The sequence below is a fragment of the Podarcis raffonei genome, chromosome 17 (assembly GCF_027172205.1).
Source record: "Podarcis raffonei isolate rPodRaf1 chromosome 17, rPodRaf1.pri, whole genome shotgun sequence".
In the NCBI taxonomy this organism is placed as follows: Eukaryota; Metazoa; Chordata; class Lepidosauria; order Squamata; family Lacertidae; genus Podarcis; species Podarcis raffonei.
The window spans coordinates 10,822,081-10,833,242 of record NC_070618.1 but is presented as its reverse complement, the minus strand read 5'-3'; the positions used below and the strand labels follow the sequence as shown (position 1 = coordinate 10,833,242).

The 11,162-nt window shown below is 46.5% G+C and overlaps 1 protein-coding gene across 1 annotated transcript; it reads right to left on the bottom strand.

The window, feature by feature from the left end:
• Positions 1–6,425: 6,425 nt before the first annotated feature.
• LOC128405113 (transcription factor JunD-like) lies at positions 6,426–9,141 on the bottom strand. Its single transcript, XM_053371341.1, has one exon. The coding sequence runs from the start codon at positions 8,667–8,669 to the stop codon at positions 7,392–7,394; it is 1,278 nt and encodes a 425-aa protein (XP_053227316.1). The 5' UTR covers positions 8,670–9,141; the 3' UTR covers positions 6,426–7,391.
• Positions 9,142–11,162: the final 2,021 nt, after the last annotated feature.

Genomic DNA, 11,162 nt, shown 5'->3' with positions numbered 1-11,162 from the left:
TACTCCTTTTAATCCTTGCAAAAATCTTGAGAGGTAAGTTAGGCTGAAATACAGTGAGTCATCCAGAGAGCTCCATCACAGCCAAGCTGAGATTTGAACCCAGGTACTTCCAGTCCAAACCCAGTCTACCCAAGAAAATATATATCTTCCAGTATATATAGGGTTCTACCTGTATATTCTTCTAACGATGAGTGGATAGCAACTCATTTACTCACCATCAATAGTCTGTACAACTCTTACTTGAACACATCCCAGTGATTCAAGTCTTCCTGTCTCTATGCTGAAGACTCTCAAGCAGGTGTCAGCAGCCTGTGGCTCTCTAGGTGCCCGCTAGACTACAACTCCCATCCTCCTGCGCATTGGCCATGTTGGCTGGGACTGTTGGGAATCAGAGTCGAACGACATCTGACAGCCGAGGGAGGGCACAGGTTCCCCATCCCTGAACTAAAGACTATAATCCTATGCACACATATCTCAGAGTATGCCTCCCTGAGTTGAGCAGGACTTGATTGTGATAGCAAATATGCTTACAGTTGGGTTACGAAGTCTTTTTATATGAAAAGTGTGGGATGTGATACATAAGTAGCAGTCAAGTACAACATTCCTTATTCTCCTAGAGCGGACATGCAGAGAAATGTCTGGTCCAGCTAGTCGAAAACTTCCTGTTTCCTCCTGGCTGGGACATCCTTCCTTTGCATGTGACTAGAGGTGGGCGTGACCTTACCTGTTCAGGTAACAAAAGGACAAGGCATGCTGCCACACTCTCTCTTCCATCTTCCTTTTGTTGTGTGAACTGCAGGTAAGGTCAGCTTGCAGTCACTGGGATTATTCCCCCATATGGGGTAGAGCCACATTTATATACTTGTAACTAAGTCTGCCTTCAGGGATCCAACCGTGAACTGATGATGTGAGTAAACTTTTATTGACATTAAATAAGATTGCCGTGTGTTTATTCTTTTAAGAGGGATATAAGGGAACTTACCAGGAACCTAATAGTGAAAGGCTTACACAAGCCTGCAACCAGCTACGTTTAAAAGGGGAATGTAAAACTCTGATAAGTAAAGGAACTTGCTAGCACAAGTTAGAAAGGATTGTTGTTGTTTAGTCGTTTAGTCGTGTCCGACTCTTCGTGACCCCATGGACCAGAGCACGCCAGGCACCTCTGTCCTCCACTACCTCCCGCAGTTTGGTCAGACTCATGTTTGTGGCTTTGAGAACCTGCCTCCCTGAACATTCCCACAAAAAGTTTGATAGGACTCGAGGACAAAAGCTACAAAAAAAGGAGTTTACATTTATGCTCTTCTCACAGTAACATGCACATTTACAGCATTCCAGATCAAGCCATTCATCTTAATCTGCTTCAAAGCATTTTGGTACAGGTGCCATACAATAATTCACTATTGTACTGCTAAGGATGATCAGGAATGCGATTATTTTGGAGGCAGCTGACAGAGACCAAGCAGGGTCCCCATTTGTTTTACTGTTTTCTATTACTGGGTCTCAGCATGCCTACTCTGAAAAACAAAACCAAAACAAAACTGTAATGCAACAGACAACTTACAGTGAATGCTATTCAGCAGCATACGGCATAGCTTGCCCGACTTCCCGGCAGATGAGTCGCTGCCATTAACCGGGAGGGCAGCACAGAGCAAATGCACCAGCAGGATCAATGGGTTGACTCTGCTGGTGGCAGTTGCACCATTGCCACTCCCGGAACGTAACGGTGGTTCACCTTCTGGACCAGGCATAGGCAAACTTGGCCCTCCAGATGTTTTGGGACTACAACTCCCACCATCCCTAGCTAACAGGACCAGTGGTCAGGGATGATGGGAACTGTAGCCCCAAAACAGCTGGAGGGCCGAGTTTGCCTATGCCTGTTCTGGGCAGTCAGGTAAATGCCTCTGCTCCACCACACTTGCCCACTGCCGATACTAGCTACTATGGGAAATAGTAAACAGATTACGGAAAACAGGGATTACAGTATGCTAACGGAAGAAGGCATCATTCAGTAACTGCAGCAAGTTTTTTATCCTCTGGTGTAATATACAGGACAACGAAGTCACACTCAGAAGTAGACCTACTGAAATCAATGGACAAGTGTGACTTAGTTGGATGATATATTATTATTATTATTATTATTATTATTATTATTATTATTAGATATTATCCACTGTTTAAACATTTGTAAGCAATTAGAACCAGAATATCTGAAATGACTCCTTACCCGGCATGGCAGGCTAGCTTGCTTGCGATCGTATGAGCAGGATACCTAGAACATGGACTGATGATATAACTCAAACTAGTGTGAATACATGTAGTCTATTTTTTCATGCTTAACTCACACAAGGTTAATTCTCTCGTTCCCACACAACTCTTCTAGTTACAAGACCAGGTCTTGCATGACCACAAAAGGCTGCAGCTTTGCTGATCAGCATTTCTAGGATCAAGCATGCATAGAAATCATGGAGTCTTAAATCTAAAACCTACACATCTTAGAATACCACTTTAAAATCATGCAGACAGACCATATGCTTGGAATGACTGCATCCAAATGTTGGATTGGAAACATATGCATTAGTAATCTATGAAATTATAGCTAGTGATCAAATCAAGTGTCTCTGCCTCAAAGGAACAGATTTTTAAAAAAATTCAGGGTATCATTACCAAACAGTGTTCATTATTTTTAACCCCAACTGAAATGAACAGAAATCACTTTTAAGTTTGCTGCCTCTGAGCTAGGCCATTTCAACATTCAATTCTGTCTTCGCAATTAACCACAGTGTATAACTAAAAATGGATTCAAATTTGCAGCAGAAAGCAAAAATAAGCCTCACTTACATCGCTTTGTGCTTTATATATTCTTCCTCTCCAGGGAAATGTTATTAAAATATATTCTGACTGTAATATAAAAATTCAGAAGTTGTTTCAGCAAAAATTAGTACTTTCATACCCCACTGATTTCAGTGGCAGAGTTGAGAACATGTTTAAATCAATGGAAACTTAAGTGCCGTCAACACCTGCCCATTGTATTTAAGATGTCCCTTAGTGCAGATTTGCTTTCGAGTACTTCGAAATGAAAAACACCACCCTACTAGTATTTATGGTAACAGTTCAGCACTGGTTAAAAATGGAAAGCGCCACCACCATTCAGATAGTTGACATTTTAAACCCAGCAATTCATTATTATTTTTTTTGTAGCTGAAGAACCTACTTGCTATAAAATCACGCTCCATTACGAGCATCTAGGTCCACACAAAAACCACCATGTTATGTATTTGAAGATCGAGTCCACACCTGAACACGAGCTTCCACCCAACGATAGAATAAAAATCTTTTGAGAGCCAGACCTATACCACCAGTGTGTTAAAAAGAGGAATTGGGTAGGAGTTGTGACACATCGTCACTCACTAAGTTAGCAACAAATTAGTCAGCTCCTCTAAACACACAACCATGCGAGTTACTACCTGAGTGTTCATGTGGGCTATGTAAGTGTGCAGGAAAACCAGCTGCCCTCCCTCTACTTAAGGAAAAAGGTTTACAGTCCCTTTAAATCGCCTTTTTCACTGGCAGAAAGTGCCATGCCAGTTCAAGAATGGACATCACCCGGATCACCAAGCTCACTCGAAACTGGAATATTTGCCCAATGAAGTGCTAATGCAGGTGAGTACCACTCAGCCTAGAATTTTGTGTGTGCATGCCTGTGTGTGTATCTGGTGGGTATTCTTAAAATGTTCCAATGTGCAGGAGCCAAAGGAAGCAAACCAGAGACTTACTATAATACATGCACGCAAAAGAGCAACCAGAAAGGAGTGGAAAGGTGGATTCAGATGAGAAAAGTGCATTTTAAAGGAATGATCAATCAGGTACTAACTCACCTCTGCAAAAAGAGAGAGAGAAATTCTCAGAACTGGGTGGGTGAGAGGAGAGGGACAGACCACAACATGGAATGGGCTTGAATGCATCTGAGGCGGGGGAATGAGAGGAATTCTATTGGTGGGTCAGAAAGTAAAATGTTCGGTCATGAACAGCACTGCATTTAAACAGACTTGCAGGGACACTGACAGGATGACTGGTACTTTTAGAAAAACAAGAGCCATGGATACAAATACGAGGCAGGTAGCAAACAAAGTTGTGGACTTTGTGTTACTGACTTTAGCAGAAAAGGCTACGAAACGGGTGAACAACCTAGAACACTGCATATATTTCAAGAAGCAAAATACGCTTTTGGCAGAAATGATGCAGCATGCAGCCCCATCAGTCGCAACAGGTAAGAAAATGTAGGTTCTCAGCTCCAACCTCTGAGACAGCCAGAGTTATTATGTACCCTTATGAGAAAAGTTAAGAAACAAGTTGCAAGAAACATGCAACTTCCAGGTACATTTGAGAAGCAGCAACAACCGTGATATATCTAAGCCTGAGCTTTTTCCCTTAGATTTAATATTCCAGATTAGAACCCACCTGAGAAAAAACATTGTCACACCATCGGACATTTTCAAATATGTAAATGTAGCTGCTCTGGTCCCAGCTAATGTGATACCTTTTGTACAACTCGTTATTTAATTTGCATCCCTCACACTTAAGGCACTGCTATAAAGTCTCCATCTTTGCCATATTATCCTTTAAGAGTATGCAAGCTCAAGTACTTTTTCTGCAAATATTGATGAAACTCTGGCAATTAATGCAAGATGGACTGATCAAATGAATTAAGCTTTCTTCCAAGTTTCTCCATTTCTAAAATGATAAGACTGGTTATTTCACGTATTTGCAGCATTATGGTTCCAAATACAAAAAGCTCCTGATGTCATTAAGTTGGAGCTGCAATCCTATGCGTACTTAACTTGGGAATAAGCTTGACTTAACCTATTGGGACTTACTTCCAAGTAAATATGCAAAGCATCGCTCCAAGAATCTCTCCAAAGCATGGAAATAGTACTGTGTAATATAATCTATGATATCTGTTTATAATTATTTATCAAGCAAGGTTGTCACAGTACTGCCTTATGGAAAGTAATATATATACACTGCCACAAGCTATTCACATGTTATATCCAGGCAACGATTGTTATATCAAGAGCTCAAGTTTAAAATAAACCACAGAAACAATAAAACTGCATTTTGAGAAGCATTCAAACTATGCTCTATACAACTGGGGACGGGGAGGAGATTATGCACAACACACTTTGACCAGAAAACTATCAAAACTCTCAGTTAAACAAATTACAGGCAACAGTTTCTTTTTACTGATCCCACTTTAAAACAAATCTCGAAGACTTCAAATTTCTCTTTCTTCCTCCTACCCGGAATCACAAAATCACAGAATTGGAAGTTGGAAGGGGTCAGGATGGTCATCTAGTCCAACCCCCCTGCAGTGGAGGAATCCTGCCCACAGCCATCCCTGGGTGGACTTGAACCACCAACCTTCTGGTTAACAGCCAGACACACTGAGAACTAGAAAATATTTACAATGGAAACTGCAGTAAAATAGCTTGTACACTGTTCTCGGAAGAAAAACTACCCACATTTCTATGTGTTATTCAAAACACAGTACAATAGAATTGTTCTATTAATTTTTTTACACCAAGCCTTTTCTGCATAGCAGTGGCAGTGCAACCCTAGACATGTCTACTCAAAGGCAAGCTCCATTGAGTTCAATGGGACTTAGTAAGTGGGCATAGGATTGCAGCCTCAGCCACTATACTTCCATACAGAGCAATTACGGCTGGAATGTGCACCATGAAGGATAAATCATCTGATATTTACTCTTCCAAAACCATTTCTTTTATCATTCTGCACATTATAAAAATAAAATGTGACATTCCAAAGCATTTCAATAAATAAGCCTATCAATGTCCCAGATTTGTGCTGGCACAAGAAATAAAATGGAGCTCATAAGTCTAGAAAAAACCCCACAATCTTCTTAAAACACTAATTTTTAAATAAATAGTTTTGTGTGGCACATCATCTTCTGTTGCTGTACTTTAGCACTACTCATTCATGATGAGCAAATTATCCGGCATCAGAAATTCAACCAAAACATTCTCACAGCAACTACGGTAATCATTTTTAGACTTTCCGTTATTACACCAAGAAAAACTACACTGCCATATCGTCTATAATATTTATAAACAATTCCTAAACAATTACATTTTGGCTCTCTCAAAGTCTGAGCAATTCTATAAAACTTCTACAGCAGGAAAATAATAAGTTATCTCTCTGTACATAAGACTTGACAAGCCCTGTATTAGCTACGACCATCCCAAATTCTTGAGAAACATTTCACAAAACTACCCCTTGTCAAACTGCAAGGATTGTATCTTTAAAAAATATTACCGCTCTTATCAAAACACCTAGCAATCTGCATGACATACATGCCCCTTACCAAACAATTAGCACCCCATCATAGAAAATCTAAAGCCTTTTTAAAGAAATAAATAAATAAATAAGCCTGCAGCCAAAAAATACTGGAGTTTTTTTTAACAATCCCTGGCAACTTGAAGAAAAAGCTATACAGGTTGACTGTAACCACCTTCCACCACAAAAATAAAAAATAAAATTCAAGAATCTCTAAAATATTGTCCTCAACAAAGACAACTTCTGCCCACACCATAAGCTCAGGTGGGATCACTGAAGAGATCTTTGGACTTCCAGCAACAATCTGGTTTTGTTTTTTTCTGTGTCTGATCTGCAAAGCTTTTCAGATTTGTTTTGAGCTGGAGAAGCTAGGAAAGTGAGCACATTTTCAAACTGGAGTTGTTGTTTTTTTGAAGATCACCAGCCTCAGGCTTCCTGATGTAACTGGGGACTGTCAGAATGGCATCAACTGCTGCAGCTTCACACACCCTCCTTCGCCTTGATGTCTGCGCACCTGACCTGTGCTCCTGAAAGAAAAACCCAAACACCACAATCTGGTTATTAATCACTTCAGCGTCACTTTCACGACTTGGCAGGAAAGCTATCGATGCTGGAAATGATCTCAAATTGGTTTCGACTGAAGAGTACTTGTTAAAAGTTTTGTTTCCGGAGTAAACAACATTCCCTGGCTGTCCAAAGCGCCTGTTGTCCCATCCTGTCGCTTGAGGAGCAGAGACTGTTGCTCCCCACATTTCTTCTCCCTCCCCACCTCCCACTACGCCGCGTTTCTCTCTGCCTCTTGGGGCTCCCTTTGGAGCTGGCAAGGGGGCACAGGGGTGCATAGGGGGCGTGTGGGAGAGGAACCTCTTCACCCATCCGTTCGCCAAGCTCCTCCGATGACCGAATGGCACCTTTGGGAACCGAAGAAGAGGGAACTGAATGTTCGCCACCATCAAGGGGTCTTCCTTCGCGCTCTGCCACGCAAGGCAAGCTTGTGCGCGCCTCGGTATCTCTCCCCGTCGCGGGACGGTCGAGCGGCTTCAGCAAGCGCTGGTCTCCGGTTCTGTGGCTCCTTCTCTGCCCGGGGGCTGGCTAGCTGCCGCCGAGGTCTGCGTCGGGGCCGCCGCCGCGGCGTTAATGTGGCAGCCGCTGGAGAGGTGGCTCCGGACGCGGCCTTGCAGCTGGGTGACCTGGGCGCGCAGGAGGCTGGCGGTGGCGGCCAGCTCGGCGTTCTGCCCTTTGAGCGCCTTGACTTTCTCCTCCAGGCGGGCGATGCGCTCCAGCTTGCGCCGGCGGCACTTGGAGGCCGCGATGCGGTTGCGCAGCCTCTTGCGCTCGGCTTTCAGGCGCTCCTGGCTCTCGGCGTCCAGCGGAGACAAGGAGGAGGCCGGCGGCGGCGAGTCTCCGGACGAAAGCGCCGGAGGTGGAGGAGGAGGAGGAACCGACACCACGGCCGCCTCCGGCACCGTCTGAGGCTCCTCCAAAGCTCTGCCCGTCGAGCCGGGCGCTGGAAGGCGAGCCACGACTTGGGGAGGGAAAAAAGTGCCGCCGGCCGACGGGCTGGCCGGGTTGAAGCCGCCCAAGGTGGTGTAGACGGCGGGCGACTCCTGGCGGGACGGAGGGCAGCAGGGGGCCCCCGGGTGGGCGGTGGGCGAGAGGGGCGCCGGAGACACGCCGAGCAGCTGGTTCTGCTTGTGCAAGTCGGCCAGGGCTTTCACGAAGCCGTCGGCGAAGCCCTCCTGCTCCTGCGTCACCGCCTGCTGCTGGGCTGAGGGCTGCGGAGACCGGTACAAGAAGGAGCCCCCGGCCGCCGCCACCGAAGGCCCTCCGCCGCCGGGGCTGGCCGGACCGGCCAGGCCAGGGCTGCCCGCTTGGATCAGCAGCTGCTCTAGGTCGGCGGCCGCTGGCAGCTTCAGCAGAGGCTGCAGCACGCCCGAGCCCACCTCCTGGCCGACTCCGGGCGCGTCGGGGATCAAGCGGTGCACGGCGTTGCTGGTGCCGCCCCGGGGGCGCAGCGAGGTGAAGGGACCGGTTGGCGGCAAGGCAGCGCCGGGGGTGGCCGCCGCCGCCGCCACCAAGTCCCGGTGCTGCTGCTGCTGCTTCTTCCCGGCCAGGAGCAGCTTGTGCTGTTGGTCTGCCGCGCTTTCCTCGGCCGGATCCAGCCCCGCAGGTCCCGCTGCGCCGGGCCCGCCCGCGAAGCCCGGCAGTTGCACGAAGTCCGGGAGCAGCTCCAGCCCGTCCTCGCCGTAGAAGGGGGCCACCTCCATCTTCACGGCCACGCGGGCGCCCGAGCGCCCGCCGCCGCCGCCACTGCTCATGCTGGGTGCGACGGCGAGCGGGGCCGGAGTTGACGTCGTTGCTGCTGCCGCCGCCACTAACTGAAGCTCCTTCGCTCCCAGGAGGGGAAAAGAGGAGGCGCGCAGCCTCGAAGGCGCCGCCGGCGGCAGCAGACCCTCACCGGGCGCGCCCGCTCGCCGCCTCCTGCCCCAGGGCAGCCGCCCGGGGCTCGCCGCTTTCTACTTGTGGCATTTTCGGGAAGAAAACTCTTCCCACCCCCCGCTTCCAGCCAGAGGAACTGATGTCAAAACCGCCTCGCCTTAGCAGTTCCTGCCGCTCCGCCTTTCCAGGCTGCGGCCGCCGCGGCGCTCACACTGCCCTCTAGGCTCCGGCGCTGCCGAGGCTGGCCGAGCGGCCTTGGGCTGGCTCGCCTGCTGCTTTTCTTTGTTTACGGAAGGCGACCGCAAGCAAAACAAAGGGAAAGGGGGCGCTGCTGCTTCTAGAGAGGTGGCAGGGGAAGGTGGCATAGAGAGAAGAGAGATTACTGTAAATCTGAATGTGGGAAGGGTTCCTTTTAGATCTCTCCCCCCCCCCCCCCAGTGCGCACCCATACTATAGAGAATATCTTCGGCCGCAAATCTCTTCCAAGGCGCTTTGCAGTTAATACCGCAGGCTTTTAAAGACGCCTGATGACGAGTGACAGAGCACGTGCCTGCTTTACCAACCCAAAGAAAAACCTAATGCACAGAGGCATGTGGATTTAATTCCAGATCTTTAAACAAAAATGCAGGGGAAAGTACGGGAATTTTTAAGATGCTAGAGACGGTGGCCACAGCAGGTAGGCTGAGGAATAGCAAACAGACTTGTACAACCAACAACAACCAACAGCCTAAAGCCAACCCTCAACTTGATGATATTCAGGGACCACTCAGGCTGTTTCCTGTTGCCATAGGTGAAAATAAATTTTGTTCTTTTCTTTCTCTGATTGCAGTCCCTGTTCTCTACACTGCATAGAGGTAACTCATTTCTTCAAGTTTAAGGAGTGATGGAAAAGAGAATATCGCATTCGGGAAAATAGGAGCTTAGGAGCTGCTGCCTATCATGCCAGACCATTTGTCCAAGAAATAGCTTTAAGTTACAAGACAGGAGATGCTGCCATCAGGAATAACTTTCTGACAGCAAGAGCTGTTTGACAGTGAAACAGTCTCCCACAAGTCCATCTGTGTTCTGCCCTCAACACCATAGTTCAGTCAGTAGAGCATGAGACTCTTAATCTCAGGGTTGTGCGTTCAAACTCCACATTGGATGAAAGATTCCTGCATTGCAATAGGTTGGACTAGTAAATTGTAAACTGTATGGTCTTGCTTAGAGGACGCACGATCCAATATTACTCCTGAAGCCCAGCTGGTTGCTATGGTAGGGAGTGGTTTGCTTAACACTGGCTGGTGACCCAACTTACTCCCCTCAACTGTTCCTTATAAGGCTTGGTTTCCAGACCCTTGATCATCTTTGTCACCCTCCTTAGCAGACATTCCAGCTTGTCAATATCCTTCTTAAACTGTGGTGCCCTGAACTGGACACAGCATTCCAGGTACAGTCTAACCAAAGCAAAATAGAGTGGGACTATTACTTCCCATGATTGGGACACTATACTTCTGTTGATGCAGCCTAGAAGAGCATTTGCTTTTTTTGCTGCTGTATCACACTGTTAACTCATGTTAAGCTTGTGGTCTACTGTGACCTCTAGACCCTTTTCACATGTACTACCGGTAATCAAGGTGTTCCCCATCATATTTGTGCAGCTGGTTCTTCCTGCCTAAATGTAGAACCTTACACACTCCTCTCTCAAAATGGGCAAGTTCCCCTAATGTTTTCTCACCCTAGAGCAGAAACCACTTCGCTGTCACAACATAGCCACACAATATACTTGTTAGCTCCACGTTAACAAGAGCCTAGAGAAAAATAAATACACATCTACTAACCCAGGATATAACACCCACTCCCCTCCTGTCTCCCCATGGGTGTTGGGGGGGTGGAGGCGGACAGGACCCACAAGAACAGGCTCACATACTGGAGCGTGGAACAATTGTTCTCCTACTAGCATCTCCATCAACAGATAATGAACATTCCATACAACTCCATATTTTTTACCTAATGGTCTAGATTTTTAAAAATGAAAGTCCACAAAGCAAAATTCAAAAAAGGGCACATCACCCTTTGGGACTATTCCATCGAGGTTGGTGGTACTTATGTGCAGAAATTGTATGAGACCAAAGCTGTGCTACTACAGGGGTTCCCTGAGGAAGGCCAAGGGTGAAACAGATACCTGCGATTCCAAATGCAAACAGACACCTGCAGCTCAATTTTTTAAGCTACTGTTGACTTTAATCATTTGTTTTTAAATACCTGTTTCTGGCTTTTTTTTTTAACTGAGAATTCTAATGTTTTATATCTTTGTAAGACAACCAGTGCACAGTTCACAATTAAGCAATATAAACTGTGTATATAAGTGATATATGTCTTGTTGAGTTAAA

Excerpts from the sequence above, each read along its gene's own strand:
- LOC128405113 (XM_053371341.1), bottom strand. The coding sequence starts at position 8,669 with ATGAGCAGTGGCGGCGGCGGCGGGCGCTCGGGCGCCCGCGTGGCCGTG.